This window comes from Euleptes europaea, chromosome 6 (genome assembly GCF_029931775.1).
Source record: "Euleptes europaea isolate rEulEur1 chromosome 6, rEulEur1.hap1, whole genome shotgun sequence".
In the NCBI taxonomy this organism is placed as follows: domain Eukaryota; kingdom Metazoa; phylum Chordata; class Lepidosauria; order Squamata; family Sphaerodactylidae; genus Euleptes; species Euleptes europaea.
Genome location: NC_079317.1, coordinates 51521916 through 51543857, shown reverse-complemented (window position 1 = coordinate 51543857; position 21942 = coordinate 51521916). Strand labels below are relative to the sequence as shown.

General features: G+C 41.1%; 1 protein-coding gene across 1 annotated transcript in view; it reads right to left on the bottom strand.

The window, feature by feature from the left end:
• LOC130478723 (MAX gene-associated protein-like) overlaps nucleotides 1–21942 on the bottom strand; it is a 60326-nt gene that overhangs the window by 14452 nt on the left and 23932 nt on the right. The window contains exons 7-15 of the mRNA XM_056850908.1: nucleotides 18373–19028; nucleotides 16354–16693; nucleotides 14481–14734; nucleotides 13729–13869; nucleotides 13377–13428; nucleotides 11037–11548; nucleotides 7702–7942; nucleotides 2543–3094; nucleotides 80–376 (exon numbers count right to left, since the gene is read on the bottom strand). Coding sequence (XP_056706886.1) covers nucleotides 80–376; nucleotides 2543–3094; nucleotides 7702–7942; nucleotides 11037–11548; nucleotides 13377–13428; nucleotides 13729–13869; nucleotides 14481–14734; nucleotides 16354–16693; nucleotides 18373–19028 — 3045 coding nt within the window. The remainder of the gene's footprint in view (nucleotides 1–79; nucleotides 377–2542; nucleotides 3095–7701; nucleotides 7943–11036; nucleotides 11549–13376; nucleotides 13429–13728; nucleotides 13870–14480; nucleotides 14735–16353; nucleotides 16694–18372; nucleotides 19029–21942) is intronic.

Below are 21942 nucleotides of genomic sequence, written 5' to 3'. Positions count from 1 at the left end.
TGGACAGTTCTAAGACACTACATTTATTGACGTGGTTTCTTCTCAACCTCAGAAAGCATAACAATCTTTTGATTTTTACCTGAATTACGGAACATTACAGATGGCAGGTTGGGTTGGGGTCCTGCAGGTTGGAACTGATGCAAAGGAACCAGCTGGATAATCTGCCCATTAGGATGTCGGTAGAGATTCACACCTCCAGGATTCCTTAAAGGCTGCAAAATCATTCTTTTCCCTTGAGCGAGCTGTGTGTTTTGTGCAGGTCGCAATGCAGGAGACCCTTGATGTACAGGAATTAAAAGCAGTCGTGGTCCCATACGTTTCTCTGCTACAGGAGATAATCTTGGAGGACTTGTAACTGGAGATGCAGTTGTAGTGCCTGCAATATTAGGAAACAACAAACTTAATATTTGTACATATAGCAATACTCAGTCCGTGATTTTACAAAATGGCCTTACTAGATAACAACTTGATTAATGTCAATCTACTCCAATATAAAATGACCGTCAGTGGCAAGCCAGGTGTTTTTAGGAAGCTTGCAAGTACATCATAAAGGTAATCAGCTCCCATTTATTTCCAGCAACTATTTCTTAATAGCCAAGGACATAACACAGTGATTTCCAGTTTAGAATGGCCTTAGCTTCTGTGTTACATTTTTGCTCTTATGTTTAAGATACTTGAATTATTTGATTTCCTTTGCAGTGCTTAACGGTAGATACTAATCTTTTAGCTGTCCATCCTACCCTCTACTGAGTACTGGTCATGTGACCTGAGTAAAAGTTTATGTATTCTCTGTTCATATAATTTCCATTCATGTATTCATGATATTCTTATGTAACCATCTTAACAATGGGGTCGTCCCCATTCCCTGGCCTTTTACCATTTATTTGTTTTTTAATGTATGGATTTCATTATGCTTTTGTAATATGTCAACATGTAGTGCCTCAATAAATGTATTAATTTAAATTTTAAAAAATATATAATAAAGTTGGTTTCATGAAAGAGATTAAAACATATTCCCCAGTATTCCTTTTCATATAAACAAGATAGCATAATAAACGTCAAGATCCCCTCAAAACTAATATATTTCTTATTTTCTAAAAAGGTACTCGTTTCACATCAATTTCTCCACTGAGGAATCCCTACATGTATGGAATGGAACCAATGCACATTCCAAATGAATCTGGAAAATATTACGAGAGACAAAGAAATTTAACATTTCCAGAAATTTCAAAGCCACAGGGGGGGAAAATGCACACATTTCCCCCCCGCCAAAATAAATTTGTGAAAAACTGAAATGTATGCAATACTTATACCTTCCTATGAAACCTAAATCTCTTTTACTGGTTTAACAACATACAATGTTGTTTCCTGAGTGTAAATGGAAGAAGGGCTCAACTGGCACTGCTGTCCACCACCTGCTGTACTAAGGCAGGGAAAGCTACCCAGAGAGAAGAATGGGGTCTCTGGCTTGATGTTCTGGAAGAGGAGGGTGAGGGCATGCCACTTTTTCGTTTGTTTTTAACCAGGTAAGAGCTGGTTTTTTGTATGTGTTTTATTCAGATCCAGGTGAGGAGTGGGTCTGGACTTTTGTATAATGAGTATTAAGCATAGTGTGCATTTATTTTTGCTGTGTATGGATTCCTCACAAACCAAAGCTCACAAATCAAAGCAGGACATGAACTGGCGATCTGCGTCCAGCTAGATCTGGACGTTTCCCAATTAATTTGCATATGCCCTGCCTCAGAGAAAGTAGGAACATAACCCACAGTAAAGATATAATCCTCCACGGATGGAGAGTACAATTTTAAAGCCACAGTTCTAACCATAATTAATGGTATGAAGACAGGATCATGATTTAAAGAAATTCAAGTGTCACACAGAGTTATCAGATAGAGCAGGCTTGTCCAAACTGTGCCCCCCGGGCCGCATACGGCCCAGGACGGCTATGAATGCAGCCCAACACAAAATTGTGAACTTACTTAAAACATTATGAATCAGATATCGTTCGTGTTAGTGTATTTTATGTGCGGCCCAAGACAATTCTTCTTCTTCCAATGTGGCCAAAAGATTGGACACCCCTGAGATAAATATTGAAAAAAATTGCCTATTTATTTTGACAGAAGAAACTTCTGCAGCCTTACTTTCAGTCATTAGAAAACTGGCTGAAAAGATTACATATTATCAAGTGTTGCCAGTTTTGAACCAGGTTCCTTAGGAGTCAGGCACCAGCTCCCTGATTACTATAGTAGTACGACACTAGGTCAAAGAGGGGAGCTGCAAGACCTTCAAAACACCTGGCAAAAAATTCTGGCCAGGGAGTCAGGTGATTAGGCAAAACCAATCACCTCCTCCTTCCACATATGTAAACCAAGGCCTGCTGTTATTCATTAATCTTTCTGGTCATTTAGGAAAGCCACCTGATAGCTCTTCCATGCACGTTAGCCATCCCAGTACCCCAACAACAGCAGGCTAGTGAACCTAACAGACTATCTATCTAGTGAAGCAGCTTCTAGTAACAATTGGTAATCAATAGGAATCATACCTGGTTTTTGGTCTGATAAGGGACTTGTCTGAATTCCTGATGGTGCAGCATGAACACCGTCAACTGATGAAACTGGTGTAGTCACTGTGGCAGGTGATGGAGCTGTTAAGACAGGGGACAGAGGTACTGCAGAAACTGGAACCGTTGATGGAGCTACTACAGACTTCCCAAAAGCAATGGTTGCAACTGGCGCAGCTACTGCAGTAGATTTTGTTATTGTAACAGTAGCCATAGTAGTTGTGGGTGAGTCAATGGTATGGGAGCTATTTTCAGATTTTCCACCAGTATTCGCTAAAGCAATGCCAGAAGAGCAGGTAGCTTCCTTATATTCTGAATGACTAGGAGCAGTTACAGTATGTGATGTCACAGTAACATTGGTAGAAGCAGTAGTAACAGCACTTGTCCTCGGAGATAGTGGTACGGACTTAATATTAAATTTCTGTGGTCCTGTCAGAGGTTGGAGTGTTTTAACTCCAGGGATCTTCTGTTGTAGAGCTCCAACTGCATTTATTATCAACTGAGAGGGCAAACTATCCACTGATGGCCGAGCAGCTGAAAAGAAAAACTTACCAAGTCAAAATCTAAGTTTCCTTCCCTCTGTATCTCCCGCATAAACCTACTGCATTTTCTGAGACAGTTAATACTCGTCTTCGCAAGATACAAAAGAACTAATCTGTGTGTTATTTTTAACTTTATTAGAGAAAGTCATTTAAAGTGGGCATTTTCCTACTAAAATATTTCTTTTCCCTTTTTTTACTTCAACACTGATTTATGAATGTCAGGTTCTGAGTGTTATTTGACTCTTTATTTGAACCATTTAGAACTGGCCTTGTTACACAGCTCCATTTTATCCTTTTGCCATTCCATTTTATCATCTATATTTGTTGCTGCATACAGGTGCACAAAGTGACCTACTAGGAGGCAGACAAGATAAGATAGGAGGAAGATAAGATAACAGATGTAAAACATGGGTTCCTGCCTTTCCAAAACTCAAGGCAATACTCAAAGTATTATCATCTAAATAGCTGGTGTTTAATAAGGTAATCACCACATATCAAAGACATTAAATATTGAATCACAACACTGAAATGGAATCAGCCCAGTCACATTATTCAAGAATTCTTAAAAAGTTAGCTGAAAAAGCAAAGTTCTCACTGGACTTGCAAAATCTAACAGTTCCTCTGGAAGCTAGTTTGAAACAGTAGATTAGAAAGTTGGTAAGTCCTCTGTTTAAAAAAAGCTATCACTGGGTAAGGACAACATGGCTAATTTCAGACCCAAGCTAAATGTCTGCCTTGGGCAACAAAACTGACTATACAGCAACAGAACAGCTACACGCAATCTGGAATAGTAATTTCTCCCACTGCATTTGATCCTTTTCAGTCTAGCTTCAGATGTCGATTTGGGATGCAGACTGCATTGATACCCAATCTGATCATGTGATTTTGTTTAGTTTCGTCTCAGAGGAAGATCACCCCAAAGCAGATTCCCCTTGAGCTCAGTCCTTCCCTCCCTATTGAATTCCAAGATGGAAGACTCTGAATTTGCTTAGCCCACTTCACTGCCAAAACCATAACGTTTTGGAAAGTTTTGGGCATATGTTCTCTCTTGACTTTAAGGTGATTCCGTGTAATAACTTTAGGTGCAAAGAAGAGGTACAAGTGAGAGGGATGAGATGCTCTACTTTCTCCCCTCACTTCTTTAACAATAGCAGAAAGAAGAGCTCACCCATCAAAGTCTGCTATCTGCCATTTTCTGCCACCAGGTCAGCACCCCACCCCACTCCTCACGGCTCTTATGACAGAGAGGTCTTGTGTGATAGAGAGGTTAGGTTCTGCCTCTCCCTAAGAGCAACCAATAGAAACTGACAGAATGCTAGGGAAAGAGAATTGGAAAACAGCGGTTAAAAGAGCTGAAGACAGCAGTTAAGGGAGTGTGAGAGTATGTCTGGCTGAGTGAAGTTGCTTAAAGCTAACTGGAAAGAAAAGTCAATTTGTAACAAAGGATTCTAAATGCTGGAATAGGGAAACAGTTCAAAAGTTCAATAGAAAATAAACTTTGTAACCCTCTATCTTACTTTCTTCAGTGTTACCTTCAAACTAAATAAAAGTTAACTTCTTGTTTGTTTTAACCCTGTGGGATGATTGTCTCAGGGAAAGAATCCCCCCTCCCCTCCCCGCCCCACACACACATACAAGCTAAGATCTTGGTCTATCTGTTGTATAGCTATATGAATAAATAGCGGTATCATGTGAATGGAACTGTGTTTGAGCACCCAGCCCCAATAACTCTGAGCAGTGTTTCAGTGATGGTAAATTATGAAAGGGGGCTGGGCTACCCTATCTGCTGATACCTCTGTGAGACAGCGGACCTGAGAAGTGAAAAGGTCATGACTCTCTCTATATTTTAAAAGAGACAAGAAGGGTAGTGATGTGTGATAGGCTGACCTACTTGTAAGCCTGAACCTGAGAGAGAGAGAGGCTGTGGAGGGTGCTAGGCACTCTGTGGGAGAGGAAAAAGGGGCATCACAGCTTTTCTTGAACTCAAGGAAAGATTATGGCAGACTATGTTCTTCCATTGAATTCAAGATGCTCCACACTCAGTCATCATTTGGGCAGTAAAAACAAGCTCCAACACAACAGGAGAGAATAGGAATGGACAGATTCCAAGAAAGGATGCCATGAGGGCATGCTTTCTTTGAGGAGTACTCAAACTTCTCCTGACTAATTCAGGAAGCCTAGGTTGTCTTATTTGGGTAAGAAAAGGGCTAAGAACAATGCAAAGCAGATTTGTTTTGTGTATTCTACCAACTTCTTGTTTGTTTAAAACAGTTTTAGATAACTTTTCCAAAAGCTCAAAGTGACATACAAAAAAGAAATATAAACAACATCAAAGACCACCACCAGGCTGATGTATTTCCTAACCACCTAAATCAAATGCCAGCTGAAAAAAGATATGCTACAACGTCCTTTCTGAAGTCATCTCTGGGGGAAAACATTCCACAATCTCAAGTCACTAATGAAAGGCCATGCTTCTGGCAACTACAATTAAGCTTTCCACCTTGATATAATGTAAAGTAGAGTCTCAACTGAAGAACAAGGGTGGTATAAAGACTGCCTGCCACTGTGCCAATCTCCAAAATATGTGGGTTCCGTGCCATGGAGGGATTTAAAGGCTCCAGCCAGTTGAACTGAGCTCAGAAAAACGTAGGCGTTGAGTGCAAAATGTTATAACACAGGCTGAATAGGTTTACAACCACCTGAGATTCATCAAAAAGATGGGCAGCCACACTGCTTACTAGCTGAAGCTTCCCAATAGTGTTCCCTTTCTGTAGTAATTCTTTAGCACTTTGTCATATTGCATAATACAAAAAATTAATCAGTATATTTCATCAGAGAAACACGGGTCATCTTATACCACACAGCAATGCAGTATATTTATAATCATGAGCAAATGTACTTCCTTGTATGGATAGGTTCTGGAATAATATTTACATGAGCGACATGTCCACAGTTGCAGACATGAACTGAATACAAAATAAGTCACTTTCAGTGGCAGATAGAAAGGCAAGTGTGACGCCCCCTCTTCACTCACACAGAGTGCCTACCATCCTCTCAAACCTCTCTCTTCGGGTTATAGTTTACACGTAGGTCAGGACATCACACTCATCACCCTCCTTGTCTCTTTTAAAGTATACAGAAAGCCATGACCATTTCACACCTCAGGTCCTCTCCCTCACACAGACATCCACTGACAGGGTAGCCCAGCCCCCTTTAATAACAAGCCTTCACTCACACAAAGTTATTGGAGTTGGGGCTCAAAACAATGTTCCACTCACACACTGACCCATTTATTAATTTCATTTCATATAATGGGGGGGAGAGATAGAGATTAAACTGTGTGTGTTTCTTTCCTTTAGACAAGCAGCTCACAGGGTTAAACAAAACAAGATGTTAACTTTATGGTTTGGGCCCCAGGTCTGCAGCATCTTGCCACGACTGACGAATCGAGAAGATCCCCTAGCTCCGAGTATAGGTCATGCGTCAAGTGCAGAACACAACTCCATGACATGTGTTGTGAAATATTGGAAGAAATTGAGTAGTGCACAAGGGTTATCAAAAAACTGAAGAAAGGAAGAAATTACAACGTTTTGCTTTCATTGGACTTTTGAACTGTGGTCCTATTCCTGCAACTGGGATCCCTTTGGTTACAAATTGACTATTTTCAGCCAGCTCTAAGCAGCTCTTCTGCACAGTTTCACCCAGTCAGTCAAGCATCCTTCTTTCCCCTCTCAACACCCCAGCTGCCAACTCCCAATTGTTGTTCTTAACTGTTGTTTTCCAACAGTCTCCCCTCAACATTCTGTCAGCTCTCACTGGTCTCTCTTAAGGAACATAAGAAAAGCCCTGCTGGATCAGATCAAGGCCCATCAAGTCCAGCAGTCTGTTCACACAGTGGCCAACCAGGTGCCTCTAGGAAGCCCACAAACAAGACGACTGCAGCAGCATTATCCTGCCTGTGTTCCACCCAATATATTAGGCATGCTTCTCTGATCCTGGAGACAATAGGCATTTATCATGACTAGTATCTATTTTGACTAGTAGCCTTCTCCTTCATGATCCACTCCCCTCTTAAAGCCTTCCAAGTTGGCAGCCATCACAACATCCTGGGCCAGGGAGTTCCACAATTTAACTATGCGTTGTATGAAGAAATACTTCCTTTTATTAGTTTTGAATCTGTCACCCTCCAGCTTCAGCAGATGACCCCTCGTTCTAGTATTATGAGGGAGAAAAGTTTATCCCTGTCCACTCTCTCCAAACCATGCATAACTTTATAGACCTCTATCATGTCTCCCCTTAACCGCCTTCTTTCCAAACTCTTAGGCAAATGTGGAACCTATGCTGTTCATCATAGCAGGTTAAAGGAACTTAGGCTGCCTGAACAAAATAGGAGTTCACTAGCACCACAAACACTAAAAGAAATTCATTCCAGCATATGCTTTTCAAGAGTCAGAGCTCATTTCATCAGATGCATGTAATATACATCCATTAGACTGATGCCGGAGTCCTTAAGGATTAGCAGTGAGGTGAACAGAAATAAACACAAAGGCTGCATTATTTCCTGTTTTTAAAAACAAAGAATATAATGTTCTAACCTACCTATGTGTCTCTGTGCTGGGGCACGACCATATCTGCGTGCTGCAGAGGAAGAGGATATAGTGCTGGTGAAAACTTGTGATTTGCCAGCAACCTTAGGGTTAGATGTCACCTTTACAGTTGAGAGGTCAAGCACCGTGGGTTGCAACCTTCCTGTGATATAAGCAGCAAGTCGATTGGCTGGATGCAATGCTCCCATCTGTCCCAAAAGCAGCTTGGCCTGTGGATAATTTTTACCATTAACCTACAAAGAGAGGGAGAAAATGCCAACAGTGGCTAACTCTGTCCTTTCAAACAATGCAAAGGATTCAAAGAACTGCTTAAACTATGCAGAAGACATATGTTATCTCTATGGAAATTCTGTTTTCTATAAACAGCTGACCTTTCCCCCCTCCCAGCTATATATAAGTTGAAACCTCTCAATTTTAAAAGCAGTTTAGCATGTAGCATAGAGGGCTACAGCTAGGGGGAAAAGTTTAAAGCAGGGGTTTCAAAAAGGTACCTCGTTAGCTACTGCAGAACAGCGCATGCATCCCCCAGAAAAAAAACTGCAAAAGGATCTATTCTAGGCTTTTTCATAGATTTTTCCCCTCTGCTGCTTAGCTGGTATCTTCATTTCTGGAGTCCATAATCTATGTTGCATTTCCAGGACAGAAAAAAAAAACTTGGTAACATACTAGGGGTAGGTGGAAGTAGCCTGGGATATTTTTCATGACTGAAAAGTAGCTCTCATTAAAGAAGAGGTTGGTGACCCCAAGTCTAAACGCTTCTTGGGCTTACAGAACTAGCACTTCCCAAAAGAATCTAGCATAGTAAAAACATTTAGGCTGGGAAATATTAAAGCGATTGTCTTCATTTTTCATTTTAGACATTAAAGAATCCCAAAATCTGGAGGAGAAACAGAAGAGTGATTGAAGTTGCCATGTGCTTTTCTTCCCATGTTGTTCATCTGAACAGTTTTAGGTAAACAATACTGTTCAAAGGAAGAAAAAAACTCTGTCTCTTTCACATTCGTGTTACCCTAACAGCAACCACTTAGGGCCAAAATAGACGTGATGACAGCCACAGGGCCAACCTCATCAATGCCATTTTAGAGGAAAATTTAGCAATTTAAATATTGCTGCGAAGGGATCAGCCTACAGCAGTGCAGGATCAGGCTACCTTGCTCTCCCCTGTGTACCTTTTAAAGTGCCAAAACAGGTGTGTGTGTGTGTGGGGGGTGTTGTTTCTGCACTTTGGAAGGCATGGAGTTGGGAACAAGGTTGCCTGTTGCCACCATACCATAGGCCCAATAAGGATCAGGCCCTCATGCCAAACTTAAAATCATTAAATTTTCCACTAAAATGGTCTGTGGTTGGTCCTGTGGCTGCCATCAGGTCTATTTTGGCCCTTAGAAAGCTTATCCTGTGGCTTGTGTGAAAAGGTGAGATCAGTAATCTTGCCCACTTTCTCAAATAATTAAGCCAATGCAGGGGCAAGATAGTGAAAATGCTAGGCTTACTATGTAGTTAGAGATCGTAAATAGCTACCTTTTCATGCCGTTACAACAGTAGAACAGTATTTAAATGGATACCAGACAATTCCTGCTAGCCTGATGTATTCATAGAGCCCCTGAATACATGTGCAAAATGGAATAGATGTTTGTTTTCTAAGCCTTATTTTTTTTTAATTTTCTGATATTGTGGCAAGATATGGGTAATATCTTGCTAAAGAAAATAATCGATCAGCTCAAATATCTGCTCACTAAAAGATAAGTTTTCTTTCATTAACTTCGTTCAATTAAATTTTTGGGAAATCACAAAACAGACTTATTAAGAAAATGTATACATTGACTTTCCAGACTTGTTCAAGGTGGCTCACAAAGTAAAAACAGTACAATGGGCTGGATCCAGCAATCTGTGGACACAAGGTTCGCACATGCCCCTCCAGTGCTTTCCAACACAGGGAAAGTTTGTTCCTGGGATAGCAGGACCCGCATGCTCTGATAGCAGCAGGGTCGGGAGGCTGGACTGGGGAGATGGAAGGGGGCAAAAATAGAATTCTCCAACTACCTTGCAGAGCTGAACTGATGGAAGAAACAGAAAGGGATCAGAAAGCATTCACCCTTTCCACTGCAGCCGCCCAGGCCACATGGCTATTATACTCCACTTGGATCTGCAATCCCAGGAATAAACCTTTCTGGTTTCAATAAGGACTGCTGGGGGGAGGGACTAAAGGAAAGGTCCATAACTGTCAGCACCTTCCACTAAGAGATCACTGGAGCCAACCCAATAAAATCATAAAAACAGAAGAATTATAATAATAAAAACAAGCCATTAAAAACAAGATAGGAGAATGAAACAACATATAGCAAAATTCATCAGCTTAAAGTGATATTAATAAGCCAGTTCTCAAGCTAGAAGTGGACCATAAAAGCAGATTAAAAAGATGGAACTCTTCAGTAGTGAGATGGGTGGTGATCAGAGACACAAGCTCCTCCCCGCCCCGCCCCGGTTGACATCTCACCATTGGAAAGCCCTTCCCTCACCTTACTGTCGATTTACTGAGTAAATAGAAACAGTAACTAGACAGTAAGGTGAGGGAAGGGCTTTCCAACGGTGAGACGTCAACTGGGGTGGGGGGGGGAGCTTGTGTCTCTGACCACCACCCATCTCACTACTGCAGGTGGGGAGGGCACAAGCAACAAGGGTGGGTAGGAGGTTCATAACAATTACAGCCAGATCACTGCATTTTAATTCAAGTTCCTAGAGTTTTCCAAGGCAACCCCAGACAAAGCACATTACAGTAATCTAACCTGGATTTTAATGAGAGAATGCTCTTAAACACTGTAAAAACTGTTTCAGGCCAAACAATTTACAATTAGGCCCAGTTAGTAGGAAATGATCCCAAAACAAAATATTGAGAACCTCCTAGTTAATAAGCATGGGAGACGATGATAGAAATTTAAATGCACTAATGTCTGTGGGTATTTCATCATCACAAATTCTAAACAGCAATACTTCCACCTATACAGGAAATACATATAAGACCAAAATGATGAATACAAACGAACGGATTTACTGCAAAGATATCCAGGGTGTTTCCTCTGATTTAACAATTGGGGGGGGGGGGATCAGCCCTCATAAAAAATTCCCTTACCAAGACTCTTCAGAGCTGCACCGAATTTAGTTAAGGCAATACATAATCATTATTTCCCAAACTTTGCTCAACGTATCAATAAAGCTTAGTTCTCACAAAAAAGAGATTGGTGGCAAACCTGTGCCTAGACTGTACTATTTGAGACACTGGGACAAGTTCCAGAACTCAGAAAGAAGTTCAATTTCAACAGAAAAACATACCTGAATCAGACACGAAGGATTCAAATTAGGTTTGCATGTATAGGCAGCCAGCTTTCCTGCAGGAAAAAGCCCAGCATAAAAGGGCAAGCCCTTCTTCCTTTCTTCTTGTAATTTGCCCAAGGAGCCAGGGGTTAAAAATGTTACTTTTTCTGTCCTTTCGCATGGTAACAATCTATTATTAGGTACCTCCAAAACAGACATGTGAACTTTTTCGTCCTGATTTTGGCAAGAAGGCATGGAGATTTTCACTCGGGAAGAATAGATGGGAGTGTTCTTCTCATCCCAGGTTTTGCTTTCAGACTCTAGATCAATAGCAAAGTTTCCTACTTTGAGGGACTTTGGCATCTTGTTCTTGATATGTTGTGACAGGATATTCAAGATCTCATTGCGATCCTCCTCCCAGTTGCAATCAGAAACAATCTCAATTAGTTTGGTTGTCCCATTTGCTGTGGTGTGATGTACATAAGAAGTGGATGGATCTCCTGCACTACAGGAAAACCACCAACTTTTCTCTGGGAAAGAATAAAAATAGGTTTCTGCAATATTGCAGCTTTATACCACCTAGAAATTGAACTGTTCTATTACTGATACTGCCTACCTTGTACCACCAGCAGCAGAAGCTAAGTGTACTAAAGGCATGGAGCACAGCCATCTCAAAGACCATGTGTTACAATATCCCTGTTTTCAGCTGGATAAACAATCATGTTCCTCAATACCCACTTAATCCCCATGTGTCAGAAGTGGATCATGACAATTTTTTTAGTCTCTACACTAATGCTGGAATATCCTAGTAGCTTTATTGAGCTTCAGCAAGTGAATTAAAAATGTGTTTTGAAGCTAAAGCTTGTATTAAACAAATTGCCAAAGAAAGGGTGTTGATATACAATGAGTTCTTCGCCCCCCCCCCAAATCCCTTTCAATTCCAAGAAAAAATAATTCCTGGGGTTGTGGAACCCATGTGAAGAAATAGTTATGTGGGTCAGGTCAGTGGGGAGGCCTGCAGCAAGAAGGAAGGGAATGAAGTCGCCCCATCCTTCCTTTAATAAGTGGAGCTACACTTGTGGAAGGGGGACAATTCTCTCTCGCCCTTCTTCCTTAAATGCAGCCCACCTCCTGCACGGCTTTTTTTGTCCACAGGGGGCTCTGCAACTCCAGGAATAACCTTCTCAAGCAAAATCCACCTTCTACTGGATAAAAATCAGCTTGGCTAAAATGACCAAAATGCTTCATAAAAATGAAAACCAATTGTAATCATCACGCCTTCAAAAACATCAAATTTGATTCAAATTGGGAGCTGAAAGTTGCCATGGAGGCACTTTATACAAATAAAAGCAAATCTACTTTCACACCCCACATAAGCATGAGGGTATACACTTCTTGTTTTCCACCAAAGGTATCCTCTGACAAGAACAAGAAGTACTACCTCAATGTCTACTCCATCACTTAAACTATTTAATGCTAACCAACTTCCTGCTACTTAAATTTATATATCCAAAGTATCATTTCCCCCCCCTACCCTCTAACACCAATGAAAGAACTAGAACTTCTCCACTGATTCTCTGTGCAGATGCACATGTAATTCTCCAAAATGTTCCTGGATTAACCACGAACTCCTGTTGGTGCGAACTGTACTTAATGTTGGTACCAATGTAACAGCTAGCTGTGGTTGAATCCAGCAGAGGGAATTTTCACTACACAGAATGAGAGCCTGATTCCACAACACACTCCCAGTTATTTATTACAGTTAAGCAATCAGGAATATTGTGTTTGTGGAGGCCCATTTATAGCATTTCAACAGGAAAAAACTAAGTCCCACTTTGAGACAGACCTTTTTGATTAGCCTTACCTTCTTCCGCCCATTCGCCCTTTAATAGTAACTATGTGTTTTCAGGATGTAAAAATCCCTGAGCACAGGAGCATGAGGGCAAGCCCACTGTTGTACCCAAGTATCTGGGACACTAATTCAGCAATGGTTTAAGAAAAGCATTTTAAAAAAAATTTCCCAGTATTTCGGTGGCAAACAGAAGTGAAACTTTTAGGGTTTACTGATTGCCTTCAAACTCCCTTTTTTTTCAAGTCAGCAACATATGGGGTGACTATTTCCTCACTGCCCCCACCCCCTGAAAGATATGTGGATCTATCAACCTTTACATGTCTCACTTTAGGATTGCCTTAGAAGAGGCAGTGATGGCCTGTTTTGGCAATGATGCCATATCTCAACTAGTGAGAAGGTAAGCTTAGCTTACCATGTGGTTTCTCCCCTCACTGGAATTTCAGGGCCTGTATGCACATACAAACACCCCAGTTTTGGAACCTGGGGATTCAAGATTTTAATCTTACCTTCAGGCTCTTTACCATCTTCCATTTTAAGGGGCTGAAGCTCAGATTGCTCCTGGGAAAGAGAAAAGGAGAGCAAGAAATATTAAAAGATAACTAACCTTAAGACTTCAGAAAAAATTGTATCTCCAAGAATAATACATATCTAAAAGCAAACAGCTCAAACTCCAGCATTCAAATTGGCAAGAGTGAAAAATAAAACTTGACAAAATTTCATATCTTAAGATTAGTTATACAGTTATTTATACAGTTATTTAAGCGCTAGACAGTTTGGCAACTGTGCAGCAGCAACATTCTATAACTCAGGTTGTTCTTACCAGAGTTGCATATATTAATACAGAGAATACAATCTCACCTTTTCAATGTGTTTTTCAGAATTCTGAAGGCACTTCTGTTGCTTTTTCTCCTGCATCTTGCATTCATATATTCGAACCCGAGCACAGGTCATCATACTTTCAAAATATAAGTACACAGGGTCCTTATCCTCCTCTCGAATCTATATACCAAGATAGAGCTTCAAATTAAGCGATCATCTATGGGAAAACCTCATTACTGTGACATTCTTCCTTCATTAATAAGCAAACCATAGTTTTAATTATGTGCTGCCTTTCTGCTCCAATGGGGGTTTCAAGGTGGCTAACAAGACTTAAAAGCAAAACTAATAAACTACTTTAAAAAGGAGCAATGAACCCAGCAGTAATAACTAAAATGAATAAAAGCAACAGGCTTTGGTAGTTAGCAAGACAAACTTTGTCCAGCTCATAAAAGACAGCAGATTATATTCTTAAGAGAAGGTTCCATTAATAGGGAGCAAAGATACTACTGTATCTAGTAGTGCAACCTGCTCACGTGGGAGAGGTGGTCCTTCTGGGTCCTAGACCATTCCAGCCATCACTTTGAATTGTGGCCAGAAACAAACTAAATGTAAACAAAGATTTTTGAGAACTGGGGAAATTATAACAAGTCCTGTTGAGGGCCTGGCCACTGCATTGTGGAGAAGCTGAAAGTCTCCCTTTTTCAGATCAGCATACAAAATTCACTACAGTAATATGGTTTATAGCAGTATTTCCATAACTCTTGGATTCAAAAAATAATTTGTTTGCTTACCACTGGATTAGGTTTGGGCGTATACACTCTTGGCTTGACTACGCTTGGCTTGACTATGCTGGGTGCAGACTTGGCTCCGCTGGGCATAGGCTTGTCAGATGGTAAAACATCTACGGTAGGTGGTGTCACCGATTTTGCTGGCTCAATAGTTGATGGCGTTGGGATGTAAACTGGTTCTGGATCCAGCTCTCCATCTACTTTTACCCACAATGGAAAATTCTTAACAGGTTTTTCTGGCTCTGAGTCACAGACTGCTAAAAGATAGATGTAAGACTTTATTAGGAGTCTATTCTCCCATGAATGACCTCTGCTGTAATACATACTACAGAAACATAAGGATTAATTATAAATAAGCCCTGGACAGGTACTCGTCCTTCAAGCTCACCCCAAAAGACAGCTTGGGCTGCTCATCCTCCTGCTGCCGCGTCTCAACAACAACGGTAAGAGGGGCAGCCTGAGCAGCCGACCTCTGCCCAGCGCCTGCACCTTCAGGCATCTCTGCAGGTGGCATTCCAACAGCAGCCTCAATGAAGAGGGCCTTGCAAGAATTGAATGGGGGGACCTGGGATCAGCTAAATAGTCTGGCTCAGTACGTCCTTCACGTTTTCAGGTGCTGCTTTAAAAACAAGAGCTTAAGAGAGGTACAAACCAAGGTTCTTGGCCTTGGGCTCTCAACTTGTGACCCTAATGATCCAGACCAGCAGGAACAGACCAGCCTGTGTTCACTGGGCAAGTGTACAAGACAAAGCCACAGCAGCACTAGCAGGAATTTGTGGCAACAACAGCTGAGTTGATAATGTAAAAGGACTTCTCAAGAAGCCTTGGCCCTAAGCCTGTCAACTGGACTGAGTGAAGCCACAGACTGCTACTTAACATCGAAAGCTGTCTCACATTTTATCATGACCGTTCTCCAGGAAGCTCTGTAGTCTACATGGTATTAATGAGTATTTTTATCCTCACAAAAACTCTACAATGTAAGTTAAGCCAAGAAAACGACTGGTCCCAGGTCATCCTATAATTGAGATCACAGAAAAGAGATCTGAACCCAGGTTTCCCTAAAAGCAGTCAAGTGCTCAAATCGCTCCCTCTTAAATGGCTGTTAAAGAATTATGCATAATCTGTAGTATATTTTATGCGGCCATTTGGTGTTAGTCAGCCAATCAGAAAAAATGATATTTGATACAGTTAGGAAAAAATGGTACTTTAAATTCTAAATTACATTTAATGAACACAGTCCACGTGAAGTCAGTTACCGTAAGCAACACAGTTAGCTTATTTAGAAGCAAGTTCTAGTGTGTCAAATAGCACTAATCCACAGTTAGTATGCACAGAACTGCAGCTAAACCTCATGAAAAATAATGAAACTTCAGTTGCCACTAGTTTGTTGCATTTGTTTCAATGAGATTTAGTCACAACTAACTTTAGCTGAATTGTATTCCATATTATCTTGATATTTTATGGCCATGATTATTGATAATTAGTACTATGGATCCGGCAATTTTTCAGAAGATGCCAACAGTCAAAGATCCTTTCCACATCCCTCTCTTGCCAGCAGACCCTTCCAACCCTGGGAAAGATGACTAACAGCCCCATGGGCCTGGAGGTTACATTAGGAGCAGGAAAGAGATAAAATCACCCTCCTGCTTCTTCAGTAAGTGTGGTTAGTACTTATGGAACAGGCAGGAATGGGCTGTTTTGTCCTGTTCTTCAATGCAGCCTCCCAGCCTCCATGGCTATTAGTCCAAGCAGGCCTCAAGACACTGAGAATCAACTTTCCTGGGGTTAGAGGGGAACGTGGGGAGGACCAGATATGTTCCAGGAGAAATCCCACTACAGAAAGGAAGTGACTTTGCAACTGCTGACCAATACTTACTATATTCCATCTTCTTTTTTCTCTTATCTTTCAGTTTCTCTTGTTCCTCTTTTTCCGTCTCTTCTCCCCATTGCTCTTGTTCTTTCCCACAATACAACCAACGCTTTCCAGACAGAGACTTCTCCTGGATCCTCTTGTGCTTGGAACCTCCTTTCACTAGGACCACTCTTCTTTTTAAACACACACAGCCAAACATGCAATCCGGCTTCTGGCAGTGTGTAGGGTGGCGTTTCTCAAGAGCTAGACTAGAACAGATACACCCAAGCCGGCAAAATTCATGGTTACATGGTGGCGCTCGCTTCTTGATGATTTTGTGGATAGGTTTGTTTTTGAGCGATGCCTAAAGGTATATAGACATTATTTGCAAACATTCAGAAAACTACCTGTATACACAAGTGAAAAGAAATAACCATAATAAAGGGTCCTGAGATTTTTAGTTTGCTTTCAGTGATGAGATTGCAAATAGCTTCTTTGAGGGACTCTGAAACACTAATTATGTATATGTCCACAGTGAATATACCAACAAACTTAACAGCTAAAAAATAAACTGTATACCATGCCCAGGAGCCAACATATCAAAGACTTTAAAAAAATTAAATTATGTCAGAGGTCAGGATTCTAACTGTCATGCAACTATTTTCACAAGCCCAGGCGAGTTTTGGACTCCTCCTTTATTGAACAACAGTTTCCCCAGATATAAGGCAAGCCTTAATGAATTTATGGGAATTTTTGATACAGCACAGGATGGGAAGGAGGGTTCCCTATTCAAAGAAAAGAAGTCCAAAATCCCACTGAGCAATTGCAAGCCTTTGTGTATACTGCTGGGATACCTTTTGTGATTCTAGACAATACTTAAATCTTCTTATTTTAATCTGACACAATTTTAGCAATGTGAGTACTACACAGAGCATATAGTTATTTTTTAAAAAGCTGTATGTAATTTTGGGGGAGGTTTTCCTCCATATGTAGGCCATGATCCTCTTTTAGTCACATGCAAACAAAAATATTAACATAAGATCAGTTGCACAAAAATGTGGCTGTGCATTCTAAAGTAATACAATGCAGACACACTATTAGATGCACATGTGACAATGTATCTGATTTACACTTATGATTCCTGATCCAACAAGTGATACATATGCTCGAGTCTTCTGCTGCTGGGTTGGGACAGGAACAGTTTTAAGAACAGGAAACCAGCCTTGCTGGATCAGACCAATAGTTTATATACTCCAGCACTGTGTTTCTCACAATGGTCAGCCAGATGCCTCTGTGAGGACTACAATCAAGCAGAAAGGCCAAAAGGTTATCCGGTTGTTGCCAGCTGTAATTTGTACACTACTACCCATTCACTGAAGGGAAGAAAGTTCTAACCATACCATGTATCAAGGGCCCCATCTGCAGATACAGATCTCTGCTTTGTGAAGTTAAAGTGGCAGTATTCCTTCCCATCTACTGCTCTCCTCTTCCACCAAGTGTGCACACATACAGTTTTTCTCTGGATGGGAAGAACTGTGCTACTGATTCTTTCTCCCTGCATCAAAGCTTCTATTCACCTCTTCCAGAGAAAAACATACAGGTAGCTGTATATTTTAGCCCTGCAGGGCAAGTTAGGAATTGGAGAAGTGGTTTGCAGTAGAATCCAGCAGAGGAAAGGATTCCATACCCAAGCACTGCAGACCTAATCTAAAACACTGTAATTTTTGTACAGGCTGCCATTTTCTGACTGCCTCCCCAACCAGCCCACTGTTTTTTGATTGGTAGTTTCCAGGGTTCTTGATGAAGTAAGTATGTAGCTGACTGAAATAAATAAAGTCTGCCCTCCCCTGATCTACAATGATGTGATGTAAAATGGAGAGAACTTCTAGAATTATTGGCACGTCCCTTAATTTCTTGTCTCAACTGAAAATCTACAGCACAGGGCATTTCAGATATAAATTAAGACAACCGTACTACAAAGACAAACCGTACTGCAAATTGCCACATTTCCAAAGTCCAAAAAGTAAAATTACAGCAACTTACCTGAGCTGTGAGTAGAGTTGTGAGAGATAACTCTGCTCGTTCTTCAGTAATATAGGTACGTGGCATACCATCCCACAATGCACAATCCTCCAAGTCCATCAACTTCAACTGGGTCTTAGATAAACTTGATGGGCGACTATTCTGATATTGCTGCTGTGCCTGCCGCACGGGAATTTGTTTTCCTTGCACCGTTTCATCTGTGCTCAGCGCTATGAGAGCATCTACCTCAGCTGTGTGACTACTTGGCTGAGATTTAGTGACTTTCTCTTCTGAGACTGATAAGTTGTGTTTCTGCTTTGTTACAGCAGCTAAAGGCACTGCAAGTTTTAAAGGTGGCTTTGCTTTGCCTCTAGAGAGTGCTTGTTTTTTACTCTTAATTTTCTTTCTCTTCTTTCTAGAGACAGAAGGCACAGAAAGAGGCTTGAAAGTATCAGGGCCGGATAGAGTAAGGGCGGATTGCTTTTTTAGAACACTATCGAGTGTTCGTACATAGCTGGTGCTTTTAGTTGGAAGCTGGTAAACCACAGGACCACTGGATGTGCTAGGAGAGAATCCCATGTTCGTTTCCATTAGCTTCCCCTCATTTTCCAAGTATTCATCAAGCTTGTCACTGCAGAAGGCAGATCGGTTCTTCAAGGAGCCTTCTAAAACGCTACCTGAATAAGCACAAAAATCAATTTCAGATAAAGCATACTGACCACATTACTATGAGAAACTGCTGAGTAAATTCTATTTATTGTATATTGCTGAAGCATTCAGAATATGTATTCTAACTGTAAAAGCATTAGGAATTGTTACACAATAGCCACTGAAGCACCAAACATTTCCCCATTATCACAGAGCTGAGGAAAGATACTGACCGAATATACTCTGAGAGGGCAATTATGAACAATTTCCAACTTTCAATGGCAGAAAGAGAGTCCAAGATTAGATTTCTCTTTTGCCATAACAAAAATTATATATGGCTAATTCTTTGGGTAACAGAAACTTTTGGACAGTACCTTGTGGCTGGTGGTTCAGTTTACATGACAAAGTGTTTCGTATTGTTTTTGCTGTCAAGTCACAGCTGACTTATGATGACCCCCTAGGATTTTCTAGGCAAGAGATGTTCAGAGGTGGTTTGCCATTGCCTGCCTCTGCATCACACCCCTGATATTCCTTGAAGGTCTCCCATCCAAAAACCTGCCAGGGTCGAGGCTGAGTGTGTGACTGGCCCAAGGTCACCCAGGAAGTTTCCATGGCAGAGTGGAGATTCAAACCTGGTTTCCCAGACCCTAATCCAACACTTTAACCACTACACAATGCTGGCTCTCCAGTTCACAAGACAAAGTGTTGGAACAATGCAATAACCCTCAGCTGGAACAATCATCACCTATAAAGTGTATGTAGAAGGAGCGATTCATTCAAGGAATCAATAATATAAAAATTGAACTAAATTACGGTTATTCATTGAAAACCCTCATATTCTTGATTCTAAACCTCTGTGTTATACAGTACTACTTATGCAGTACCCTTAATCCTATGTGTAAAAACTGGTTTAATTAAACTCATTTTAACTGGATTTAACTGATTTTAGACCATATGTTACAAAATAAACAAGACCCTACAATTTTGTTAATGGAGGAGGCTTCCAGTAGTGGAAGGTGCCATACATCATCAAAAATATTCCCAGTTAGCAGAACAGAATCATAGGATACAACTTATTAGTGGCATCCTGGGTAATTGAGTGAATACACGAAATGATAGTTCAGCACGTGGGTCAAATGCCTTAACAACAAGATCACATTATTGTCTGGCACACACATACAACATCTTTGTTTGAGAATAAAACTGCAAATCGTATTCTGGAATTGAAAGCTTTATATCTGCATTAAATATTACAGGTCTCTTCACATTTTACTTTTCATGCTCCCCACATAGTGAGATCAGCTGGGCTTCTGCATCTTATTCCATGCTCTGCCCACTATAGAATACCGTATATACTCGCGTATAAGCCGAGTTTTTCAGCCCAAGATAAGTGCTGAAAAAGCCCAACTCAGCTTATACGCGGATCAATACGGTGGGGAGGAGGGGGGAAATTTACCGCCGCAACCACCAGCCTGCCCGCGCGCCTTCTCTGTAGGCCAGGAGCGGCCCGCACGGCCTCCTGGGCGCAGAAAGGGAGCCGCCGCCTGCCTGCGCGCCTTCTCTGCGGGCCAGGAGCGGCCTGCGCGGCCTCCTGGGCGCAGGGAGGGGGCCGCCGCCTGCCCGCCTTAAGGTAAGCCTGCGGGGGGGGGAGGGGCTGCATTTCCCCCTCGGCCTATATGCGGGTGCCTAATTTTCCCCCATTTTGGGGGTGAAATTAGGCACCTCGGCTTATACTCGGGTCAGCTTATACCCGAGTATATATGGTAAGCATTTAATAAATGACACATTCTCCTCTAATTTTGAGAACTTAAAAATACCGAGATATTTTAATAAAGTATGTTCAACTTAAGGAGATTCCACATTTCATAACTACATGATCTCCTGATTTGGGCATATACTTCTTTCTGCACACGGTGAGTGGGGAAGTTAGGAATATCCTTTTATTTCACACATATCCTCTGGATTGGCTAGAGTTACTTCCATTTTTAATAGAACAGCTGTTACACAAATACTGCTTGTTCCTAGGTTTCATTTCTTATCTCCATACAGTGGCAAAAACCCTAATGTGCAAAGGCTATGACAAGCTGAATTAATCTAACACAAAGGAACTATCTAAATCACCAAATCAACTGCTTCCATTCTTGAATCTTGTGCCCAAGAATCTATTTCACAGTTCTGTTGGGCTACAAGATTAGTTCTAAAGCTCACCAGCTGGGGGGGTCTTTGAAATGAATCTTTGGTCATGGAGCCAGACAGCGCTGAACTTGGTTATGCCTTTCTTCCCAACAGGTAGAAAGGGCTGTAGAATTCCAACCTAAAACACTGGTCTTTTGACATGATTTCTTCTACAAACAAGCATTAGCAATGCTTGAGTGCAGAACAAAACAGGAAAATTCTATACTAGAGATTATTAGGAAAGGAACTGGAAACAAAACAGCCCTATCACAATGCCTTTGAACAAAGTGCAGTTGCATTTAGAATCCTGTATACTGTTCTGATAATTTTATTGGAAGCAAAGTTATTAAGGGGTTATTAAGGAACTTTCCTATACAGCAAGGCTAAGAAGGGATCTTTTAATTTTAGAGAAAAGATTACTGGGGGAAGGGACATGACAGAGGTTTATGAAATTATGCATCATGCATGGGGCGGAGAACATGAAGCAAGAACTTTTTCTCTCTCTGCCACAATACTAGAAACTATTAAGTTAATGAGCAACAGATTCAGGAGAAACAAAGTGAAGTACTTCCTTTGGACAACTGGTCTGATTCTGGTCTCATTTTTATTTTATTTATTTTTGCTGCAGTCAAGTTATTTCGCTATGTTAACAGGCATAACTTGTGAAGTAAGGAGGTGGGAGAGAAGCTGAAAGTTGGCAAAATTCTAACTAGGATACCGAATTATACTTCTTAGCGGAAGGAACCTAACCCTGGTAGTAAGAGTTCC